Source organism: Myotis lucifugus, unplaced genomic scaffold (genome assembly GCF_000147115.1).
Source record: "Myotis lucifugus unplaced genomic scaffold, Myoluc2.0 scaffold_402, whole genome shotgun sequence".
Classification (NCBI taxonomy): domain Eukaryota; kingdom Metazoa; phylum Chordata; class Mammalia; order Chiroptera; family Vespertilionidae; genus Myotis; species Myotis lucifugus.
Window position 1 is genome coordinate 355,944 of NW_005871450.1, and position 25,087 is coordinate 381,030.

Below are 25,087 nucleotides of genomic sequence, written 5' to 3' on the forward strand. Positions count from 1 at the left end.
TTCACCCCTTTAACTCTGCCAATTACACTGTACGAGCTGCTGTCACCTCCATTGTAGACATGGGGACACAGAAGGCAGAGAAGGTTCAGGAATTTGGCTAAGGTCAGAGCCTTATATGGGAACCCAGGCTCAAGCTCTTAACTACAGTGCTTTGCTCTAACGGCAGGCAGCTCCAGACGGAAACTGGGAACCGGTGCTTTAGGAATGGAATACCAGAGCAGAAGACTTACTTTTATTGTGTACCCCACTGGCTGCTTGAATTTTGTCAGAATGTACGTGTTCCCCGTTCAAGAATAATTTTAAATTTCTTAAAAATAAGATTTCAAATGAAAAATGGTATCTCCTCCCATTCACCTATCATATATGGTACATATGAATATACCATACACACTTTCTTCTCTTGAACAACCTTTCATTCCCTTGGGGAACCAACCACCCTGGCCAATTTGGACTGCGCATGCGCTCTAGGCGCACACAGGACTCTGCCTGCAGCTTCTGAATTTTCCTTTTCTTTTAAATATATTTTATTGATTTTTTACAATGAGGGAGAGGGATAGAGAGTTAGAAACATCCATGAGAGAGAAACATCGATCAGCTGCCTCCTGCACATCCCCTACTGGGGATGCCAAGGTACATGCCCTTGACCGGAATCGAACCCGGGACCCTTCAGTCCCCAGGCCGACGCTCTAGCCACTGAGCCAAACCGGCCAGGGCTAGGCTTCTGAATTCTCGACCCTTGACTGGATCCCTCTTACATCCGAGGCCCCCGTGGGATTTAATAAGGGGTCCTGTCCCCAGCACTCCGCCTCTCTCTGGATCCCCTTACGGTTCCGACCTGCCCATCCCTGTTGCTTCACCTCCCATCTCGGGGGAACTCCGAGTCTAAGCCAGCCTGGACCTTTCTCCCGGGGTTCCTTACGCCCTTGCCCTCCCTTCAAGGTCCAACCGGTCCTGCACCCTTGCCTAAGTGCCTTGAACCTCTAGCTGTCTCCCTGCACAGAATGGGAGCACACTCTTGCGGCGCACATGCCAGATCGGACTCATTTCTGTCTCAGCACATACTTTTCCTCCAGGGGACTGAAATTCCTCCCGGCCGCCCCACCCACCGCATCCCGCCAAAACCACCGAGGAGGCGGGACTCGAACCTCAAGCTCCGGAGCCGCCCTCTCTTCCTCTTTTCTGCGCACCCACTCCAGCCCCCACCGACGCGCATGCGCACGGAGGCGGAGCCGCCGCGCCTCCCGCCGGCTCTCCCGGAAACAGCAGGCGCGCTGAGGCCAACCACTTCCCACAGCGCATGCTCCGTTGGGCGCGCGCTCGCGGGACCTGAGTTCAGATTGGCCCCGCGATAACTCCTCCTCCTCTCCCTCCTTCGGGCCCGTCTTCCTTGGGTGCCGCTTCCGGGATGCTCACGCCGGTTCCGGAGTGACCGGTGCCTGCTTTCTGTCTCCCTCGCCCACGCTCCTGGCCCCTCAGACGCCATTTACAGGCGGGTGGCCACTGGTGGAACCTCCCCTCCCACCCCCGTCACGGAGAGGGCGCGCCGCGTCCTGCGAGCCAATCAGCAGCCGCCTTAGGTAAGGGGCCTGCGCGCCCGCGCGAGGCCAGCGCCCCGGCGGGGGGCGCCGCAGGGCCCGCCCCCTTCCTGACCGTTAAACCGTCGCTTGGACGCCCGCGGGTTTTGCGGGATAATGTCCTGAGCGCGAGCAGCACACCAGGTTCCGGCTTGGCGAGATGGGGTCGGGGGCGGGCATTAACCTGTAACTGGGAACTTCGGTTCCGGACGATGCTAGTCGAGAGGGCCTGTAAGCTGGCGATAAAGCGCGCGAAGGCCCCAACGGTCACGTGTCAAGAGGAACTGAAGTTGCGGGGGGTCGAGGGGGTGGGGTGCCCTCGCCGAGGGCCTGCAGACAGACCCCTGAGGACCAGGGGGCCACTCCGGATCCCATCAGTTACTGTGTCCACGTCACAGGTTCCTCCCGGGAGCCTGTAAACATGCCTGCACGCGGGAAGGCTCCCGCATAAAGACCCACCGGTTCTAGGGGCGGCCCCCTGTCCAGGGGCCTGTAAAGATTTTTATGTGCCAGAGAGTGTCCTTAGAGAAGCGTGTCGACTCGAGTGCTTCCTTAGGGTGGGCATAGGTAAGGAGAGGAACTGGGAGTCTCCCCAAATAATTTGCAAGTAGACACTTCGATTCTGGGAGATCCCCACAAGGGGTGTGCGCAGAGATGGATACGTACTGAGGAGACCCCCTCCGCAGAAATGTGCAATTAGACTCCGTTTCTGGGAGGTCACGGTGGAATCCTGTCAATAGACACTTATAAATAGATTTAGAGGCCCAGTGCACAAATTCGTGCACAAGTGGGGTCCCTCGGCCTGGCTGGCGATGGGAGGGATGGGGATGATTGGGACAGCTGGCCAGGGGGAGGAACCGTGGGAGGTGGGCCGGCCACAGGAGGTTGGCTGTGGGAACATACTGACCACCAGGGGGCTTTTATATCCTATATAATAATCCTATATAATAAAAGGGTAATATGCAAATTGACCCTAACAGCAGAACGACTGGGAATGACTGGTCGCTATGATACACACTGACCACCGGGGGGCAGATGCTGCCCCTTGGTGGTCAGTGCGCTCCCACAGGGGAGCTCTGCTCAGCCACAAGCCAGGCTGACGGCTGCCAGTACAGCGATGGTGGTGGGAGCCTCTCCTGCCTCCTCAGCAGCACTAAGGATGTCCGACTGCAGCTTAGGCCTGCTCGCCACTGGCAAGTGGACATCCCCCGAGGGCTCTCGGGCTGCCAGAGGGATGTCTGACTGCCAGTTTGGGCCCGATCCCCCGGGGAGCGGGCCTAAGCCAGCAGGTGGTCATCCCCTGAGGGGTCCCAGACTGGGAGAGGACACAGGCCGGGCTGAGGGACCCCCCCCCCAACCCCCCCAGTGCACAAGTTTTTGTGCACCGGGCATCTAGAGTATATATAGATGGGCTTTATACATTTTGGGGGAATCCCCCAAAGGAGTTTAGAAACAACATTGAAGGTCTCCAAGTTGCATGTAGGTGGACCCTTATTCTGGGTAACTGTCCACAGGGGCTGTTAAATAGACTCAAATACTGTGGAGGTTTCCAGAATAACAGGCAAATGGACACCTCTTTGCATGGGAAGGGGGCCCGTAGGTACGTAAACACTGTGAGGGACAGAATCCCCACTGAGGCTGAACACAGACACTTAAGCGCTGCAGAGGTCGCCAGAATAATGAGTAAGCAGACGCCTAATTGGCAGGGCGGGAGGAGGGAGTCCCAAGTTCTGCAGGGAATCTCGCACTGAGATTGTAAACAGTCATTTAAGCCTGAATGAATCATTTCCATAAACATTTGTAAGCAGGCCCTGTCCTCCTGTCTTCAGTCCAGTTTGTGGCTGGGGAAGGGGTCACAGAACAGTGAGAGTAGCTAGGCAGGTTCCTACCTGGTGAGCAAAAGTACTGCATCCTGTCAACAGACACTTCAGGTGGCTCACGTGGACCTGTTAACGTCCCCTTGTACTGGGACAGGATTGGAGGGCATTCACTGAATGATTTCACAGGCACTTGAGAGCTCGCTAAGCAAGAGTCAGCAAGCTTTTTCTGTAAAGGGCTGGGGAGGAATTCCTTTAGACATGCATGCCATACTTTCTCTGTCTCTGGCATTGAATCAAGAAGGCAGCTATAGACAGTTTGTAAACTGATGGCTGTGTTCCGATAAAGCTTTATTTACAAAAACAGAAGGCAGAGCCGATTTGGTCCTTAGGTTGCAGTTTGCCAACTTGACCCATGAGCAATAGCAGTTGGTCTTACAGCCCTGTAACCGCACAGACAAGTGCTCAGAGACTTCCCTAGAAAGATGTGTAAACACCCGGGAAAGTGCCGAGGTAGCTGTAGACAGACACATAAGTGGGGAGTGGGTCACACAGATTACATACATTTTATAACTGAACACTGGTGAGACCTTGCAGTGTAATGGATGGTGAGCCACCAGGAATGGAAGGTAACCGACACTGAAATGTTGAGGGACATCAGATGAAGAGAGGCCTTGAATGTTGGAGGCCCCCCCCCCGCCCCCCAAACGCCAATAAGGGTTAATCGGAGGAGGAGTTGTCTTACTGAGGATCATGCTGCTGATTTGTGAGGAAGTACCTTACAGCATTTTGAGAAAGAGAATGTCCCATTTTTATGTGACCCGCCTCTATGAATTATATATGTGTTGGGGCAAAGCGATTAATAGTTGGGAATGGTTTTGGTTACAAGTAGAAATGTATTTGTTTTCTTACTGAATCTTGAGGTAGGCAATTCAAGGTTAATAGGGAACCCCTGAACCTTATATCTTGTTCTACTAGCCTTCCTTCCATTAAGTTGCCTCACAGCCCAAGATGGCTGTGTGAGCCCCCCCAACTCCCCCCCCCCCCCACCTCCACATCCACATGCCTTCCAGCCAGTAGGAGGAAGGCGCTAAAGGCCTGGCCCAGCGTCTCTGAAGGTGTGGGGAGCCGGCACAGCCATGGCATACTCAGCCCCAGGGCGCCTTATGTGCCATGCCAGCTCAGCCTGGTTCAGTGACCCTGAGTGGGGGGGTGAAAGGATTGAGAAAAGACACACTTCGGCTCCCTACCTTATTTTTGTTTTTTGGCCTTCTTACTTTTGCTTTTTAAACTTAACTTCTTATTTTCTTATTATTGTTTTTTAAGCTTACTCTCTGCGCGCCTTGGAGCCTCCTTTCACCTGACCACTTTTTAAATTCCCCCGAACCCAGCGTCTGTGAAGGGAAGTTTCTGAGAGCTGCCATCACACTTCCATTGTCCTATCATTGACCAGAAAGAACTTAGTCACATGGACACACCTAACTGCAAACTATGCTGAGCAGTGTGTTCTGGATAGTCATGTACCCCACTCAGAACTGAGGGTTTATTTTTTTTTTGAAAACGTGATATTGGGAGCCAGTTGGCACCGCTGCCACAGTTACAGAGCTCTCTTGAAAGGAAATGTCTTCTTATCGTCCAAGGTGAACCAAATGGAGTGGCTCACCTTGGAATCAACCTCTTTTTCTCTGTAGGCGACCATGTCTGAGTCTGGGCACAGTCAGCCTGGGCCCTATGGTATAGAGAGGCGGCGACGGTGGAAGGAGCCTGGCCCCGGCGGCCCCCAGAATCTCTCTGGGCCTGGTGGTCGAGAGAGGGATTACATTGCACCATGGGAAAGAGAGAGACGGGTGAGTTTTTAGTCCCAAGGACAGCATTTCTGTATCCACTCATTCCACAGATGGTTATGGAGCACCTGCCCTGTGCCAGGCACTAATCTAGATGCTGGGGATATTGTGAACAAAACCGGCTGCTCTCAGGGAGTAAAAAGGTAGAGGGTGAAAAAGGGAGCCGTCTTAGATGAGGTGGTCAGAGAAGGCCTCTCTGAAGTTCTGGAGTCAGGCCAGTTGGTGTTTCTCTCCCACTCCCTTCCTCTCTGAAGAGCAGAGACCCGAATGAGGTGAAGGAACAAGCACAGCCTGCAGACTGACGGATCCCAGGTTCAATTCCGGTCAAGGGCACATGCCCGGGTTGCGGGCTCGATCTCCAGTAGGGGGCGTGCAGGAGGCAGCCGATCAATGATTCTCATTATTGATGTTTCTATCTCTCTCCCCCTTCCTCTCTGAAATCAATAAAAATATATATTTTTAAAAAAAACACACCTGAGTGAAGAGCATTCTAGATAGAAAGAACAGCAAAGACCCTGAGACCTATATCTGGTGTGTTCAAGCCAGGAGGCCAGTGTGGCTGCAGTGGATGAAGGAGGGAAAATGATAGGAGGATGAGGTCAGAGGTAACTGGGACCAGATCATGTAGGACCTGGAAGGCCATGGAAACAACTTTGGATTTCACTGAATGAAATGGGCATTGGAGAGTTGGAGACAACAACACAACTGTTTCTGTTTATTGAACAGCATGCAGTGTATTGATTCTGTGCAAAATGCCTTACATCCTTCGGGTCTTCCTGAACTCTACAGCTACCCATAAATGCGATTTTCACTAAGGAGGAAGATGAGCCTCAGAGGGGAAGGGACTTGCCCTAAGTCATAGTCAGTAAGCTCTAGGGCCAGGACTCAAACCCAAATCCAGCTGAGCCTTAAGCAGAGCACCATCTGCCTGCTGCAGAGTGTCCTGGACTGGGAATCAGGGCCTTGTGGCCCAGGCCCTTCCTTGCTCTTCTCCGGTGCTTAGATGACTTACTGCAGAATCTACCCTCTGGGTTTTTCCTCTAGTGCCCTGCCCACCTCTGAAAGCTGTTTGGTGGGGTGGAAGAAGGTAACAATTGGGACCAGTTTCTGAGTCATAAGACTGCAAAGATGTAGACTGCTGGTTTGGCTCAGTGGATAGAGCATCGGCCTGAGGACTGAAGGGTCCTAGGTTCGATTCCGGTCAAGGGCACATGCCTGGGTTGTAGGCTCTATCCCCAGTTGGGGGCATGTAGGAGGCAGCCAATCAATGATTCTCATCATTGGTGTTTCTCTCCCACTCCCTTCCTCTCTGAAATCAATACAAAATATCTTTTAAAAAAGAATAATTTATTCACAGGGAGCTAGTGTCTTCCCTTGGGTCTAACACAGTCTTTCTTCCACACACATCTTCCTGGGGAATGATGCCATCTTCCTACACCTTCACATCCTGAACAAACAACTCCCAAATCTTTGCTTTGTCTCTGACTTGACTACTGAGCCCTGACAGCCTCCTAACTGGCCAGTGGACTCCTCACAACCTTCATGTCCCCTGCTGATCTCAGCATCTTCTGCCATTTCTCCTCCTAGTATCAGTGACAACCCATCGGGCCTCATCCTGGACACCTGCCTCCCAACCCTACGCCAGTCAGGCACCAGTGCTGCACATTGTGCCTCCTGAATATATCTCCTATCCATCATCATCTCTCCACCCTCACAGCCTCAGTCCCATGTATCATCTACTCCTTCCTGAACCTTCTCACCTGTCACCCTCCCTGGCCTCCTGGAAGCCCACCGCCTTTCCTCCAACACTTCTCTTGCAACTGTCTTTCCAGAGCACTTGCATATCATCCTTTTGTTTTTTTCTTCACCAGTGGCCAGTGAAGAGAGCATTGAGGGAGTTTAAGTAATCTTCAGTATGTGGCAGAAGAAACAGACCCAGTGAGGGGTCAAGATTCTCCCGAGTTTAATCAAGAAACCAGAGAAAGAATAGGACTCAAACTTACATCTCTCTTTTCTCAAGCAGATTGGGGTGAATCAGAAGAGGCACAGAGCGGGCAAGATGTGGGAATCAGTCCATGGGCTTGGCCAGCACAAGAGCAAGGCTGAGGAGAAGAGGGTCAGAGTAGTAGGTGCTACCAGCCACTCTCAGGTGGTGAGCACCTGCCGTGTGTCAGATGCCACATGGACAGTTGAATTCTGTCTTCTTTCAGATTCTTATATAATAGACTCATCAGGAGGAAACAGGCCTAAGTGAGGGTGGTTCCTCATCCAACTTCATACAGCTCACAAGTGGCAGGGCTAGGTCTGAACCAAGATCTGTCTAGCTCAGTGATGGCGAACCTATGACACGCGTGTCAGAGGTGACACGCGAACTCATTTTTTTGGTTGATTTTTCTTTGTTAAATGGCATTTAAATATATAAAAAAAATATCAAAAATGTAAGTCTTTGTTTTACTGTGGTTGCAAATATCAAAAAAATTTCTATATGTGACACGGCACCAGAGTTAAGTTAGGGTTTTTCAAAATGCTGACACGCCGAGCTGAAAAGGTTCGCCATCACTGGTCTAGCTCCAGAGTCCTTGTTCCTTCTCCCGGGGCTTGTCTAGCAGAGGTAGCTGCACAGAGCTGTTGGCAACATGGGTTCTGGAGTCAGGCTGCCTGGGTTCAATTTTGCCTCCATTGCTTATAAGGCTGTGTGACTAGCCAGTTAACCTATCTGCCTCAATTGCTTATTTGTAAAGTGGAGATAATAATAGTATGTATCTGCCAGACCAGCGTGGCTCAGTGGTTGAGCATTAGCCTACAAACCAGGAGGTTTGATTCCCGGCCAGGGCACATGCCGGGAATCCCCAGTGTGGGGCGTGCAGGAGGCAGCCGAACAATGATTCTCATCATTGATGTTTCTGTCTCTTCCTCTCCCTTCCTCTCTGAAATCAATTAAATATTTTTTAAAAGTAATAGTATGTATCTCACAGGATTGTTGGTAGGGTTGAGGGAGTTAATGTATGAAAGCATTTAGAATAGTACCTGGCACATAAAGGCTTTCAGAGTAGTGTCTAGAAGAGCCAGTGGAGTTTCTTCCCTCCCTCACCACAGGATGGCAGCGAAGAGACAAGTGCCTCCATCATGCAGAAAACCCCCATCATCCTCTCCAAACCTCCAGCAGAGCGGGTGAGCAGGGAAGAATCTTGGGAGGGGGAGGCTGGGAGTAATTGGGTCAAGGATCTCTCCCACTGACTGGAACCTCCTCACTCATAGTCAAAGCAGCCACCACCTCCAGCAGCCCCTGCTGCCCCACCTGCCCCAGCCCCTCTTGAGAAGCCCATCGTCCTCATGAAACCACGGGAGGAGGGCAAAGGGCCTGCGGCTGCAACAAATGCCTCAGCCCCTGAGGGCACCACCCCACCACCCCCTGCGGCCCCCGTGCTACCCAAGGGGGAGAAGGAGGGGCAGAGACCCACACAGCCTGTGTACCAGATCCAGAACCGGGGCATGGGCACGGCCGCGCCAGCAGTTATGGACCGTGAGTTGGGACTGAAGAGAATCTGGTTGGGAGCTGGCACCCCCTCACACAGACCCTCACTGCATCCTCTGTCTCCTGCTTTGTTTCCAGCTGTCGTGGGCCAGGCCAAGCTGCTGCCTCCGGAGCGCATGAAGCACAGCATCAAGTTGGTGGATGACCAGATGAATTGGTGCGACAGTGCCATTGAGGTACTGGGGGAATGGGTCTCTCCGTGCCTGAGCTTCCCCAGGTCCCACAGCCTCACCTCCATCTCTCGATACCTCCAGCCTCTTGGTGGGCTACACCAGACCAGCTCTCAGGCAGTTGCAGCCATGAGAGGAAATGGATCTGAAAGCTCTCACCGGCCAGGGCTGCATTTCAGTAACTTCAATAGCTCAGCTGTACTGTTGGTAAAGTACTGAACCACTTTCATACTGGTTAGCTAAGAGGTGCTCCCACTGCCACCCAGATGCCTGGGGGTCTCCTGTGCCCTCCCACAGCAGGATGGCCTCCTGGACCCTGCTCCAGTCTCCCTCCTAATTGGTGGAAGCACTTGTTGTACCAGTGTGAGCTGGTTTGAGTATCACTCCCCAGAGGTTCCCCCTCCATCCCAGCGCCCCTGCTCTAGGTCAGACCTCCCATTCCTGGACTGACATACCTATCTCCAGTCTCCGAGTCTTCATTTTGCCTCTTGTGCTGCTCTCCCCCCATCTCCGGCCCTGACTGGGGGTCATGTGGAGGCAACCATTCGATGTGTCTCTCACATCAGTGTTTCTCTCTCTCTCTCTTCCTTCCTTCCTTTCTAAAAAAAAGGAGCCATTGTCCAGGCCCTACTCTTTTTTTTTTTTTTAATATATTTTATTGATTTTTTACAGAGAGGAAGGGAGAGGGATAGAGAGGTAGAAACATCAATGATAGAGAAACATTGATCAGCTGCCTCCCGCACACCCCCTACTGGAGATGTGCCTGCAACCAAGGTACATGCCCTTGACTGGAATCGAACCTGGGACCCTTCAGTCCCCAGGCCGACGCTCTCTCCAGTGAGCCAAACCGGCTAGGGCGAGGCCCTACTCTTTAGCACTGTAAAGATGTTCTGTATTTGTGTTATCTAGTGTGGTAGCCATTATCCTTGTATGTGACTATTGAACACTTATCCACATGTCCCAATATGTGGCTAGTACAGCTGAGGAATTGGATTTTTAATTTTGTTTAATTTTAATTTAAATAGCCACATGTGGTCAGTGGACAGGGCTAGCCCTAGATGTGCTGCTTTCATGTGTTCTGAGGTAGGCCCAGGATTAGCTGCCTTTTTTTTTTTAAAAAAGCTCTCCAGGTGATTCTAAGGAGCAGCAGCCACAGTTGAGGACATACAGTGAATCCTCATTTAACATCCTTGATAGGGTCTTGGAAACTGCGACTTTAAGCACAATGACGTATGATGAAACTGATTTTACCCTAGGCTAATTGATATGAACAAGAATTAAGTTCCTAGCCCTAACCGGTTTGGCTCAGTGGATAGAGCGTCAGCCTGCGGACTCAAGGGTCCCAGGTTCGAGTCCGGTCAGGGGCATGTACCTTGGTTGCGGGCACATCCCCAGTAGGGAGTGTGCAGGAGGCAGCTGATCGATGTTTCTCTCTCATCGATGTTTCTAACTCTTTATCCCTCACCCTTTCTCTCTGTAAAAAAATCAATAAAATACATTTTTTAAAAAAAAGTTAAGTTCCTATGGCATATTTCTGGTCACAGAAACATCACCAAATTTCTAAATAAAGACCCAAAACACTTCTAACATTAAACATTGAAATAAATGCTTTTATTAATCTTAAGAAACCCAAAGATTAATAAAAACAAGTCAGATATTTAATTTTCCAACCCACTTATTCCATCCAGTTCAAGGTCACAGGTGAGCCTATTCCTGCAGCTCAGGCTCAAGGTGAGAACCCACCCCAGACAGGAGCCCTTCCATCGAAGGGCCACTCATACCCACACTCACACTCACTCAGACTGGGACAATTTAGACACGCCAGTTCACCTAATATGCACATCCCTGGGATGTGGAAACCAGAGTCCCGATAGAAAACCCATGCAGACATGCAGAAAACATACCAACTCCACACAGATAGTGACTCCAGGCATCTAGGAGGCAGTGGGAGCACCTCTTGCTGGGAATTGATTTTATTTCTTTCTCATTAACCTTATAACAAAATTATGCTTCTCAAGGACCTGCTCTATTTTATTCCTTTTCCTTGAGTAATGTCTCTTGTGCCCCCTGGTGGTGAAAGTCAGCAGAGTTGGCCCAGAGGTGAAGGTCTCATGAATTTCCAGGACTGAATCCCACAGAAAGAGCCAGGACGGACTGACCTCCTGTTTCTGCACACTGCTCCCTTTCTCATGCTTCCTTCCCGTGTTTTCCCAGCCTGACTGCACAGAGCGCCTCCCAGGAGTCAGCTCTGAGAGCCCTCGGTTACCTTGAACCTGTCCTTCCGTTCCTGTGCTTCCCCTTCTCTTCCCAAAGGCCAAGCTTCCCTTTTTCCCACTGAGTTCCTGTTAGCTTTGTGACCAGGCCAGGCTCTTTTCTACTTTGGAATTCTCACATATGCTGTTCTTTGTGCCCCAGATATTCTATGTATCCCACCACACACACACACACACACACACACACACACACACACACACACCCTTTCCCCAATTGAGGCAAGAATCTTTTTCTTTATACCTGATAAGACAGGTGGGCAAGCCATGGAAGTCTGGGGCTCCTTCATCTCATTCCCACTCTAGCAGCTGACAGATTCATAAGGGCTGTATTCCTGCATCTCCCACAGTACCTGCTGGATCAGACTGATGTGTTGGTGGTTGGTGTCCTGGGCCTCCAGGGGACAGGCAAGTCCATGGTCATGTCATTGTTGTCAGCCAACACTCCTGAGGAGGACCAGAGGTGAGGGGACATCAGGTAGGAGTGTGGGGGGGCCAGGAGGGGAGTGGGCACCCACCTGAGACGGGAGGGCAGGCCGGGGTGTTCCTAGTGGTGTTACCAAGATCTTTGAGAGTTGCTTTCCCTCTCTTAGCCTCAATGTCTTCATCAGATGAGGACTAAGAGGGACGAGACTAAATTTTTGTGTAGTTCCAGGGTCACCAATCCTGGTCCTCCCTTCCTAACTGCCCCCGGAAAATGTTCAGAGCCCAGGCGGGAACTGGGATGGTGTACTCATTTGTCTTTGGATCGAGGCCACCTCAGTCTCAGCCCTGCTACTCACCAACTGGTTGACCTTGGGCAGGTCACTTCACCTCCCGTATCTCACTTCCTCATCTGTAAAGGGGGTTTTTGAAGTAAGATCAGGAAGGCCAATCTTCACTAAGGGGCATGTGCCAGCCTGGCACAGAGCAAATGCTCACGGATGTGGCTGATTCGGCCTGGGAAGTAGAATGTGAGAGAGATCTGGATGGAAGGCATGGGTTCTAGACCAGCCTCAGTCCTACATTCTTGAGTAAGGATGGGGTGTGATCGTGAAGATAAAGGATGAAATCCCAGGAGAGGACTTGGTGGAGGAGGAGCTTGAGAACTAGGGTCCAAAACTGAGGGCAGAGAAGGAAAGGGAGAAAGGCAGGGATTAAAGAGTAGGAAGACTCAAAATGGGGGAAGAGAAGGGGTGGTAGCCACTTGGGTTATCTCAAAACAATCGTTTTGTTTTTTTAATAGAGCAGGTGATATCACCCTGCACTCCACAGATGGGCATCAGGGGTCCATGAGAAACACCCTAACAACAAATGCAGAATTTTACACCATCTGCAGTCAGGGGTTTCACCCAGGAAAGGATCCATAGTTTCCACTGGATCTGGGTGGGGGGCTGATGAGGACCCAGAAGAGGTTAAGGACCATCACTGTGAGAGCACAAACCCACTAGAGCCGGAGTTGTGAGGTTCCCCTGCCTCCCAGTCGCCCCATCTCCTCTACTCATGACTTCAGCTCAGCTGGGCTCCGCTCTGGAACAGCTCCAGCTCTCACAGTCTCTCCACCTCAGCCTTCAACCCCACCTAACAATGTCCTGGTGACTCTCATTTCAGACTCCTGAGCCAGAATTCTATTGGCCTCGCTTGTCTTTTTGACCCCTGTCAGCCTGTGGCAAGGTGGACTTTGGTACCAACTTTTGTCATCAGGTCTCATAAGTTTGACCTCCTAATTACCTTTAGAATTCATCTGCTTCTCCTCCACTCCCACCTCCCTACTCCCCTGGAGGATGCCAAGACGTTTCCTAACTGGTCTCCCTGCTTTAGTTCCATTCAGCAAGCATTTATGGAGTGCTTACTGTGTGTCCGGCACTGTTCTGGGTCCTGGGGATGTAGGAGTAAACAGAACTGGCAAAAATATTTGTCCTTGCGGGACTTACATCTGTAATGGAGGAGATAGTAAACTAACTAAATAAATACATTATTGGGCATGTGAGAAGATGATGACAAAGTGGGAAAGGACACAGGGAGGCAGTGTTAGGGCCACGTTACAGTCTTACGTTGGGTGGTCAGGGAAGGCTTCACTAAGGGGCATTTGAGAAAAAGCAAACTTGGAGGAGGGAAAGCATTCCAGCCGGAGGCAGTGCGAACTTCTGGGGCGGGAGAGTGCCTGGCGTGTGTGCAGAATGGCATGGAGGCCCCGCAGCTGGAGCAGGGTGAACAAGAAGGGGGGTTGGACATCAGGTTAAAGACAGGGAGGCCCCAGAGTGCGGGGCTTGTCAGTCGTTTTCCACTCTTCCCACCCTACAGTCCTGGCCACACAGCAGCAGGGGGATGCTTTCCAAAACCCAAATCCAGTCCTGTCACTCCTCCACCTACATCTCTTCAGGCTTCCCCAGGTTCATGGGCCAAAGCCCCAGATCCCCACCGTGCCCCCCCAGGGCCTGTGTACCTCTTCTCACTCCCAACCCCTGTTGTCCTCTGTGCTCTCACCACACTGCTCTGATCCTTATACAGACCATGCCTTCAGCCTGGACTAGTCTTCCATCCTTCATTCCCCCCCACCCCCCACTTCCCCCTTTAAGTTAATTAAGTTGCTTACGTAGCTTCCTCTCTCACCCTCAGCAGCATCATTTGCCTCTTGGGGCAATCCTTCCTTCCTCCAAAGACAAACTTACTCCCACTTGGAGCGATACACACCCTTCTTCCTAACACCCGCAGTTACTGACTTCTGCTGATCCTGAGCTAGACCAGAAGCTCCACGGAAGCAGGGACTGTGTCTTTCTTGTTCACTGCTACGCCCTGGTGTCTGGCACATAGGAGGTCTGCAGTACAGTGTTAAGTGGGAGGATACCTGCTCTGTGTCAGAGAACACACTAAGCATCTCAGGGAGGTGGCAGTTACCTTTTGAGAGGCAGGGTATCAAATATATGTAAGGCTAAGGGCCCACAGTGACCAAGAGGTTTGAGACTTATCCCCATTTTACAGATGAGGAAACCAAGAAAAGCCACACAGCCAGGAAAGGCAGAGCTGGGGTTTGAATCCAAGCAGTCAGGCCTAGTCCCTGCTCTTCAACACCGCAGTCTATTAACTTTGTTAAATGAATAAACAAATCTACTTATGGGAAGGGGTGGAGTCTTGTGGTGTAAAATACAGCCCCCTCCGTCCCCCAGGCTGCAGGGGCGGTGGGTGGAAGGCTTTGTGGGCAGGCAGGGAACCACGTCCCACATGCTGATTTCACTGGAGTGTCAAAGGCCGAGAACCAGACTCCAGTGCTCCCCACCTGCTCCTCCACAGGGCGTATGTTTTCCGGGCCCAGAGCGCTGAAATGAAGGAACGAGGGGGCAACCAGACCAGTGGAATCGACTTCTTTATTACCCAAGAGCGGATTGTTTTCCTGGACACTCAGGTGCCAACCTCCACTTGCCCCACCCTGCTACATGCCACCTTCAGCTCCATCCCAGAGTAATGTTAAGCCAGCACCCTGTTTGGATTGCATGTGGTTCCAGCCAAGCCAAAGACATGCTCCGTGCCCTTGGCAAGTTATGTCTCTTTGGCCCTTAGTCTCTTGTCAGTTTTGCCCCCCTCTTCTCCCCTTCATGTGTACAGAGTAGCCTAAAAACTCTTCTAGCATACCAATGAAAAGTGTGGTCCTAGAATCAGTGTCCAGATTCTGCCTTTAGGTCTTCCCAGCTGGGTGACTTTAAGTAACCGACACCCTCTCCCCACTCCCAACCTCAGTTTCTTCATCTGTAAGCAGGGACGCTAAGCATACTCAGCCCCAGGACTGTAGCAAGGATTCAGGGGAACCATCCAGGCACAGTGCGTGGCACAGGATCTGCCACATGCTGAGCATCCAGGCTCATCGCTGCCCTCAGTAGTGACCTGTCATGCATTTAACTGGCAGCTTTCCTTACCTTCTCCCTTGCTCTTAAGCAAGTCCCTGTTCCTTAGCCTGGCATTCAGGGCCTATGTGACTTGCCTCTTCCAGACCCTCTAGCCTTCCCTCTGTGGTGTAGTCACCAACCCTGCCACGCACACCACAGGCCTCACCATGGTCTGTGAACACTGCCGTGCTTGGCGTTTGGAGAGACCCTGTGGGCTTTCTTTTCCTTCGTGGGAAACATAATATTGCCTACCTCTTGGGGTTTTTGTGAGATTTCAGTGAGTTAACACAAGTAAAGTGCACCTGACATGAAGTAGGTACTCGGTGCTCTTACCCTCACTGCCTTTGTCATTAGAGCACTCTTCCCGCCCTCCCATTTTGCTTGGCTAATGCCTCCTCCCTGAGTATTTTACTGGGATGTTACCTGCTCTCAGAAGCCTTCCCCTCCTCGGAGAGCCCACTAGTGCCTATTACTCCTCCAATCGCAGCACGTGATTTATCAGTTTGGTCCTTTTTTTAAACCACTCATATTTTTTATTGATAGGGAGAGAGAGATAGAAACATCAATGATGAAAGAGAATCATTGATCGGCTGCCTTCTGCACACCCCGCACTGGGGATCAAGCCTGCAGCCGGAGCATGTGCTCTGACCGGGAATCAAACTGATCTCCTGGTTCGTAGGTCGATGATCAGTTTGGTTCTTGTGTACTGTTCCCCTCCCCACCTGCCTGGAGCGCTTCTGGGAGGAGCCCTGTCCCATGGGTGGTGCTCACTGTGAGCAGCGGTGACACGGAGAGTGGAAAACCTGCCAGTGTGGCCTGAGACCTGTGTGCCAGGCTCTGTGCAAGGACCATGGGGCCCCAGAAGTGAACTGAACTGTATGCAAGCTGGGTCAGGGGCAGAACGGAAGTTAGACAAGTAAGACAGAACAGAACATTGCAGTGCTTGGAGTTTTAGAAAGTGAGCAGTTGGAAAAGCCTGTTTCTTAATTCCATTCACTGCAAGAAGAAGGCAATAGATTATCAAGCTAATTTAGCTCTTAAAAGTTTTTTTAATGAAATATTCCTTTACGAAAAGTTTCATGTGTGTACCGCCGATTCTTTTATACTCACTGATACAATTTTTAAATCCTCGCACTAAGTTTTTTTATAATCCTCACCCAAGGATATGTTTTATTGATTTTTTTTAGGGAGAGAGGAAGAGAAAAAGAGAGAAGCATCAATGTGAGAGAAACATCGGTTGGTTGCCTCCTGTACCTTGACTAGGAATCAAACCCGCAACCTTTTGGTCTACAAGATGATGATGCTCCGGCCAACTAAGCCACCCAGCCAGGGCTACACTAATAATTTTTTACCTAAGTAATTATTTAGCAAAGTTTTGAAAGTATTTGAAACAACAACAAAAAAAGGGTCTTGGGGTGGCATGACTCATTCAAGTAGATGTTAAATTTGTTAGGACTTCTCTCCTGTTTGGGAGTGAGGCACTGAGAGCAGTGGTGATTTGTAAAAGAGTTGGGGCAAGAGTGCCTGCTTTGAAGCTTCCCTTTCGCCTCTTGCTGACTAGCACTGTACTACTTAGAAGCTGCCCGCTTGTGTTTCTGACCTTATTTTGTCCTGAGAGAGGCGAGGCGATGTATCTGCCTTTAGCGTGTGGGACTTAGGAAGCCATGACCCTTAGGATCCGACTCACAGTCCCTTCCCTGACCCATTTTTCTCTCCCCTGCAGCCCATCCTGAGCCCCTCCATCTTGGACCATCTCATCAACAACGACCGCAAGCTGCCTCCAGAGTACAACCTGCCCCACACTTATGTTGAGATGCAGGTGAGGGGCCGAGCTAGGCCAGGGGTGAGGCCCCACCCTTCCCTGCAAGATCTGTGATGGGGGGGCTGGGTATGGGTTGTCCTTGTTTCTGCTTCATCAGAGCCCCAGCTCCAGCTGCAGGAAGAGGACAGCACTGAGAGTCAGATCCGGTGCTACCCCTCAGAAAAGTCACTGCCCGCCCCTCCCCCTTCAGCCTCAGTATCTTCCTCTGAAAATGGGGGTGATTGTCCCAACTTCGTCCAATTTAGGGATGGCCCATGAGAGAGGTGCCAGCACAGTCTGGGCGCACAGTGGGTGCCTAAAGGCTCTGAGACCCTTACCCTGCTGCCCCTCAGCTGAGTCTGGGATCAGGGACCCTTCTCTGGGCAGAGGAGACCTTCAACTCTATTGTCTCTTCCCACCCTCCCTCAGTCACTCCAGATTGCCGCCTTCCTTTTCACGGTCTGCCACGTGGTGATTGTCGTCCAGGACTGGTTCACGGACCTCAGTCTATACAGGTGAGAGGCTGGTAGGAGCGGGGACTGGCCATGAGACAGGGCATAGAGTCCCAGCCACCTGCCCAGGTCTCCCAAGCTCCACTCCGCAGCCACAGGGACCCTTTCAGAATGTAAATGGAGTTGGAGTGGCTCACTACCACCTAATGCTCCTGACACCTCAATGGCTCTCTCACCACATTCCCTCCCTCTCCCCTTACATCAAAGCCATGCAACTTAGTCTCTGCACTCCCTCAGCCAGAAACATTCTGCCCTCAGATCTTAGAGAAGCATTGATCAGACTGTCAAACTTCAGAGGGAAGGTAGGGGAGGGGAGGGTGGGGATAAGGGGGAGAGATCAACCAAAGGACTTGTGTGCATGCATATAAGCCTAACCAGTGGACACAGACACCAGGGGGGTAAGGGCACGGCGGGCGGGGGGGGGGGGTGGCGGGATAAGGACACATATGTAATACCTTAATCAATAAAAAAAAAAAGAATCCCTCTCTGGTGGCCTTCCCTCTGGCCTTCCCTGACGGCCTTCCCTGACCTCCTCACGTAGCACTCTGCCCCTCCCCCCATTGCCTGCTGTGTTTCCTTCATTGCCCTTTTCGCCCCTGACAGGATACTGTAGATCTCTTTATGGTCTGTCTCTCCCGTTAGAATGGAAGCTCCATGGTTGACAGGGGTCAGGAGGAGGGAGGGATGACTAGGAGGACAGAATCCCAGTGCCTCACTCAGTGCCTGGCACAGGGTAGATATTTAATACAAATTTGTTGAATAAATAGCAGAAGGAGCTGGCTTGTCTGGTCCTGAGAGTCTTGTCCATCTGCAGGCATGTGTACCATCCGCTGGTACCTGCAGGCAGGAAAAGGGAGGGAGTCGGGACCTGGCAGGAGTCCTGCCTCAAGCAGCTGGAAGTTCCAGAAATGCCCCCAGACAGAGCTGGCTCAGAACCTCGGCCCACAAGGGTTCTTCTAGGCCTCGGCCCCCAGCAGGTAGCTGAGGGGAGGCAAACAGCCTTGGCACAGAGCCTGGGCAGAAGGAAGGCAGGGGAGCTCTGGGCAGGGAGAGCTGAGCTAAAGGAAGCAGATGTCTCCAGAATCAGGTAGCCCGGGGTTTGACTCCCAGCTCCCATTGGAAGTGGCTTCTTTTCCCACAGCTCCCCATTGGCAAGGCTTTTATGCAGACTGAGTTAAAAGAATTTAAAGCATTTAGCATAGTGCCTGGTACATAGTGAGCAATTGGTGTGTTTTTTTAAATTTACTTACTGATTTTAGAGAGACAGACAGACAGAGAAACAAGGATTTGTTTTTCCGCTTTCTTATGCATTCATTGATTGATTCTTGTATACCCTGACCAGGGATAGAACCCACAACCCTGGCATGTCAGGACAACTTTCTAACTGAGCAACCCAGCTGGGGCTAAATGGGAGCTTTCTTTTCTGTTTGTGGTAGTAACCCTGGGTGCTGGGGGAGCTTTGGGTCTGGTCAGAAGTAAGAAACGATTTGCTGGGGAGCCAGCTTTATGACCAGATCTAAGTAACCTAATGATGAAACCTCTGCTCCTACCGCCGTTGTTCATTGGAATTCATTCACATGACAAATAACATTGAGCATTTACGTATGCCATTCGCTCTTCTTGGCACCGGGGATCAGATGTGAACAAAACATTAAACAGACTGCCCTGTGGAGTTTACTTTCTGGTGGGACTGTGGGCTCAGGTGCTGGCAGGTGGGAGAGCCTTGTTTTTAAGCCGGAGTTTACCAGTGGGCTCAGTAGGTGAACCCCTTAAAACTGTGGAGACCATGGTGTTTGTGTGTGTGTCTGTGTGAGGAAAATGGCCGTCATTTTATCATATCCCATCATTCCTTACCTCATAACAGCTTAATGGTATTTACTCTTACATGTTTGGAAACACCTAAAAGTAGCATAAACTGAAAACTTATGTCCACACAAAAACCTGCACACAGATGTTTATAGCAGTTTTATTCATAACTGTCAAACTTTAGAGGCAACCAAGATGTCCTTCCGTGGGTGAGTGGATAGGTAAGCTGGTACGTGCTGACAGGGGAATGTTACTCAGGGCTAAAAAGAAATGGCTGTCAGGCCGTGAAAAGACATGGAGGAATTTCTAATGCGTATTACTAAGTAAAGGGAGCCAATCTGAAGGTGCCATTCAGTATGATCCCAACTAATTGGCGTTCTGAAAAAGGCAGAACTACGGAGACGGTAAAAAGATCCATGGTTCTGGGCTGAGGGGAAGGAGAGATGACTGGGTGGAGCACAGAGGACGGTTAGGGCAGCAGAAGAACTCTGATCACAGTGGATACATGGCGTGTTTGTCCAAACCCGAAGAGTAAACCTCACCAGGCGTGATCCCTGATGTGAACTGTGGGCTTGGGGTGATGACGTGTCGGTGTAGGTTCACGGAAATGTTGATAGCAAGGAGGCTGGGGACTGGGCACGGGCCTATGGGAAACGTGTGTACTTTCCACTCAGTTTTGCTCTGAACTTAAACTGCTCTTAAATAATAGCATAAACTAAAGAAATTTATACAGTTGATGTAAATCCATGGATTTGTTTCTGAATTCCGTAAAATTGTGTGAGAAATCTGGTGTGTATGCGACATCCCCCAGGCCATGGGATATGGGGTGTCAGTGCCGGAGCTTCAGCCAACCTCTCACCCCGAATCCCCAGGTTCCTCCAGACAGCGGAGATGGTGAAGCCCTCCACGCCGTCCCCCAGCCACGAGTCCAGCAGCTCATCAGGCTCTGATGAAGGCACTGAGTACTACCCCCACCTGGGTGAGAAGCTTTCTGGGGCCAGAGGAGCGGGTAAAAGGGAGAGAGAGGGGCAAAACCAGGGACACGGGGGGAAGGGGGAGCTGGGAGGAGGGACGTAAGAAAGAATTAGCCGCTTGTTTTTCTGAGGGTCCCACTGCCACAGTCCCTCCCTGGCCACTGAGGGCAGGACCCTGAGTCTGGGTCTGGCTCCTTGATCAGAACGGAGACCCTGGGGGACAGGACCCGTCTGCCTGGTTCTGGGTCTCCGGCATCTACAAGAACGGGGCGCAGTGAGTGCTGGAGCGATCTGAGTGGCCCCTTGCCCTGCTCCCACTGGCCCTGCATACCTCCCACACGCTGCTCCTCTGCCTGCACGGTTCTTGCTCTGCTCTGTGGATGCCCTGCTTGTCTGCAGAGACCCAGTCCACTTAGGACACCCCAGGCAGGGTCTTGCCTACTTCTCTGTCCTTGCCAAGCCCCTCCTGCGCTTTCCGAAATACTCCTAATCATGTGGCCATCCTCCTCTCTGTCTTTTCCATCTGCTGGCAGAAACCACATCTGACTCATCCTTGGGGTCCCCAGCATCGCCCAGGGCCTGGTGCTAAAGTGAAGTGACATTCACATAAATATTTACAAGTGATCTTGGGGGTCAGGGCAGGTCTTTGGGATGGGAAGGGGAGTGCACGTGGCCGAGCCTCACGGGCCCCGTCTCCCCTTCACCCGCAGTGTTCCTACAGAACAAAGCTCGCCGAGAGGACTTCTGTCCTCGAAAGCTGCGGCAGATGCACCTGATGATCGACCAGCTCATGGCTCACTCCCACTTGCGCTACAAGGGTGAGGTCCCCCGCCACTCCCAACCTGGCAGGTGGCTCCTAACTCCTGATCCAGCCTCAGCCCAGATCCCCAGACTAGTCTTCCGATCCCAGCCTGCCCATCTTACATGTTCCTCCCGCCCCCTCCCCTGGCAGCATGGGACCTGCAGGCTCACAAGTTCTCTCCTCCAGGTACTCTGTCCATGTTACAGTGCAACGTCTTCCCTGGGCTCCCCCCTGACTTCCTGGACTCTGAGGTCAACTTGTTCCTGATGCCCTTCATGGACAGCGAAGCGGAGAGTGAAAACCCACCAAGAGCAGGTACGGTTCCCCCTCGAGGGAATCGGCCATGGGAGACGGTGCTTCCTTGGTCTGGAGGCTGACATGGGTCCACCTTGGTTAGGGGGTCACAGTCTGCCCTGGCCTGGGGGTGACAGGAGCCCACACTGGTGTGAGTGGAGGCTCTGGCCTGTCCCTGAGGTGCTTGGACCCTTTTTCAGGAGCGTGTTTCAGAGCGGGGACCAAATAGGAAGAGCTAGGCTGGGGCTGAGCTCAGGAGCTCCTGGAAGCCCAGGATGCTGGTTGACTGGCCCCTTATCTTCTACCTCCACTTAGCAGGACCCAGCTCCAGCCCACTCTTCTCCCTACTCCCGGGGTACCGTGGCCACCCCAGCTTCCAGTCCTTGGTGAGCAAACTCCGGAGCCAAGTGATGTCCATGGCCCGGCCGCAGCTGTCGCACACAATCCTCACCGAGAAGAACTGGTAAGAGCTCTTGGCAGAGTGGGGGGGTCAGTGTGAGGTGCCCGTACCCCCTTCCCCTCCCCCTTCCCCCCCACTCAGAGGATGTTCTCAGAGTTCTCTCCATGTTGTTTCCTTTTCTGGAACATTGATAATTACTTCCATCTTGTAAGCACCTCTTCCATGCCAGGCAATGTGCTGTTTCATGTGGTGATTTTTATTTAAAAAATCATATGGTTAAAATTAAAGTTAGGGTCAGGGTTAGGGTTTAGGGCAGAGTTTAAGGTTAGGTTTAGCAGTTAGGTTAGAGTTAGGTTTAGAGATAGCAGTAGGGTTATTGTTGAGGATTTAGAGCAAGCATGTCAAACTCAAAGGCTAACACGGGCCAAATAAACAAGGTGTAAGTCTATGTGGGCCACAAAAAAACAAAAGCTTCAATTTTCATAGAAACTTAGATTTATTTTGATAGAGACATGCTGAATACAAAGGGCTGAAATAAATGAGTATTTGTTGACATAAAATAATAGAACATTTTAATAAAAATTAATATTTTTTCTTGAATATTAACTTATCAGACACTGAATAACTGCACAAATTAATAAGCGTAACACAAATAAACCTATTTTTCTTGTTCTCCGAAAGCAAAATATTTCCTGTTGCGCACACCAAACAAGTCAGTCCAAGAGTAATGATGTGGCAATCGGCTGCTAAAATATTCGCTGCTAGTATTAGTGGAGAGAAATGGTGCACCTGCACGTAAGGCGCATAAGGGAAATGAATGCAACACGATTATAGTAATTAGTCATTAGCGAAAGTTGTAGTTCGGTATTAATAATTATGTATAACAGAATATTGTAAAAATTATAAAATTTTTATTAAAATGTTTCTTACATCCTGTTGTATTGGCTGGGCCACAAAAACATTCGTTGTGGGCTGCACATGGCCCCTGGGCCTCAAGTTTGACATGCTTGATTTAGGGTTTAGGTTTGGGGTTATGTGTAGGGTTAAGGCTTAAATTTTAGAGTTTAGGATTAGAGCAGTGGTTCTCAACCTTCTGGGCCTTTAAATACAGTTCCTCATGTTGTGACCCAACCATAAAATTATTTTCATTGCTACTTCATAACTGTAATGTTGCTACTGTTATGAATCGTCATGTAAATATCTGATATGCAGGATGGTCTGAGGCGACCCCTGTGAAAGGGTCGTTAAACCGCCAAAGGAGTCGCGACCCACAGGTTGAGAACAGCTGGATTACAGTAAGTATTAGGGTTAGGCTGTTAGGGTTAATGTTAGATTTAGTGTTAAATGGGTGAGGTTAGTATTCGATGGTTAGTGTTAGAGAGTTAGGTTAAGAGTGTTATGGTTAGGTTTATTTATTTTATTTAATTAAACTTAATGGGGTGACATTGGTTAATAGCATTATCTAAGTTTTTAAGTGTACAATTTTATGATACACTTATGATCAACTCTGATCAACTGTATCTTGCATTGTGTGCTCACCACCCAAAGTCTAGTCTCCTGTCACCAGATATTTTGACCCCTTTACCTGCTCCATCCTCTGCCACACCCCTTTCCCACTGGTCACTCCCATACTGTTGTCTGTGACTGTGGGTTTGTTTTGTTTGTTCATTTGTTGCTTTAAATTTTATATTTCATACTAGAGGGCCTGTGCACGAGATTTGTGCACTTGGTGGGGGGAGGGTCCTCAGCCCGGCCTGCACCCTCTCACAGTCTGGGAGCCCACGGGAGATGTCTGATTAACAGCTTAGGCCCGCTCCCACTAGCCATCAATCAGTTGGACATCCTTAGCGCTGCCGCCACCGCCACTGCACTCGCCAGCTGTGAGCCTGGCTTCTGGCTAAGTGGCACACTGACCACCAGGGGCAGCTCCTGCGTTGAGCATCTGCCCCCTGGTGGTCAGTGCACGTCATAGCCATCAGTCGTTCCTCTGTTTGGTCGATTTGCATATTAGCCTTTTATTTTATAGGATAGGATTGTTTCGTGTGATTTCATATCCTCCTAATTAACCATTGGAGTGTACGTTTCGTCACCGATTTTACTCGTGGGGAAATTTAGGCTCAGAGAAGTGTCACATAGCAAGGTCACACACTGTGGTTAGGTGTCATTTGATGTGAAGAGTAGGACAGTAAGCGTAAAGAAGATTCATTCTACGGCCCTGAGTGCAGAAAGTAGCCTCACAGGAGAAGAAACTAGAAAGCCGCCAGGAAACAGGCCTGCATTTTCCAGCTTTCCCCAGATGCCGTCTCATTGCCCCCCGCCCCCCCCGCCCTGCCCATGTTCTCCCTCCTCTGCCACTGGTTTCACAGAGCCCTGCACCTCTCCCCAGCCCCAGGTTTATGTGACTTTTTATATCCAGAGCCCACAGCAGGTCTGCCTCCTCTAATTTCTAAGAGAAACAAACCAGAAAAAGAAATAGCTTGGCTTGGTGCAGCTCTGTCTTGGTTCCCTGGGTCTGTTTGCCTTTGGCTGTGGGAAGGGGCAGGACGAGGTGGGCTGGAGCTCTGCTCCTCTCATTGGTCGGAACCAGGGCCCAGTGGGAGGGAGAATTTGGGGTAGAAGGGTTAGGCAGCTGGTCATCACAAGACCCAGGAGGGAGGCAGAGATAGAGCCGCTCCCACAAAGGCCAGCACTGAGTAGAATGGAGGGAAGTTTGGACACGGAGGTGGGGGCTGAGGTTTTAGTCCAGGTCCCGCATCTGCAGCTTCGCTTACCATGGCAGTTAGGGAATCAGGGTTGGCATCTTCCCTGTAGCCCAGTTGAGGGGGCCCACATCACAGGTCACATGTGGGCCCAAGGCTGGGTGGGGCCCCAGCAGGGCAACTCTGACTGATGGCCTCCTCTCACAGGTTCCACTATGCTGCCCGGATCTGGGACGGGGTAAAAAAGTCCTCTGCCCTGGCAGAGTACAGCCGTCTGCTGGCCTGAGACCGAGGGAGCGGTGTCATGCAGGAACCCCTTTCTGGGCCCCAGTGGATGGCAACGGAGCATGTACGTCCTCGACCCTCTGGCAAGGTGGAGAGGGCCGGTAGGCCTGATGGATGAGGAACCGTGACTTCCTCGCCCGGAGACGTGAGGTGTTCAGGGCCAGGCCCCTCGCCCTCAATGGAGCATTGTTCAGGGATGACTGAGATCCTTCCCGCAACCTGGGACAGGGCAGCCCATCCTTAGTCCCCCACAGGGATAGGTGGTGGGAGGAGGCTGAATGGTCACCAAGGAGCATGGGCTCCATCTTGACCCTCTGCAGGGACAGGAGCAACAGATCCCTCTTCCCTGACTCCCAGCCCTTTCCTATAAGGTGAGGCCCAGTCTTGGGAGCTCTTTATTGGAGCAGATCTGGTGGTGCGAATAAAAACAGTCAAGCAAGCTTA

General features: G+C 51.1%; 1 protein-coding gene across 7 annotated transcripts; it reads left to right on the forward strand.

Moving 5' to 3' along the window:
* Window positions 1-1,337: 1,337 nt before the first annotated feature.
* On the forward strand, window positions 1,338-25,087 carry SMG9 (SMG9, nonsense mediated mRNA decay factor). Of its 7 annotated transcripts, none has more exons than XM_014467549.2 (14): window positions 1,345-1,577; window positions 5,083-5,238; window positions 8,332-8,406; window positions 8,494-8,758; window positions 8,849-8,946; window positions 11,561-11,673; window positions 14,481-14,592; window positions 16,794-16,889; window positions 17,301-17,386; window positions 20,062-20,168; window positions 20,874-20,981; window positions 21,116-21,280; window positions 21,575-21,722; window positions 24,566-25,087. In XM_014467549.2, exons 2-14 carry the CDS (start codon window positions 5,089-5,091, stop codon window positions 24,642-24,644), a joined length of 1,602 nt encoding a protein of 533 aa, XP_014323035.1. In that variant the 5' UTR covers window positions 1,345-1,577; window positions 5,083-5,088; the 3' UTR covers window positions 24,645-25,087. The 7 variants fall into 7 exon arrangements, with proteins under 7 accessions (XP_014323040.1, XP_014323035.1, XP_014323039.1 ...); XM_014467552.2 differs by having other exon boundaries at window positions 1,348-1,577; window positions 21,578-21,722; XM_006102161.3 differs by having other exon boundaries at window positions 1,349-1,577; window positions 21,152-21,280.

What these genes read in the sequence shown, in the direction of transcription:
- SMG9 (XM_014467549.2), top strand. Translation starts at nt 5,089, where the DNA reads ATGTCTGAGTCTGGGCACAGTCAGCCTGGGCCCTATGGTATAGAGAGG. An exon ending in CATGGGAAAGAGAGAGACGG is followed by an intron (nt 5,239 to 8,331) that starts GTGAGTTTTTAG and finishes CCCTCACCACAG; the next exon opens with GATGGCAGCGAAGAGACAAG. An exon ending in ACACTTATGTTGAGATGCAG is followed by an intron (nt 16,890 to 17,300) that starts GTGAGGGGCCGA and finishes ACCCTCCCTCAG; the next exon opens with TCACTCCAGATTGCCGCCTT.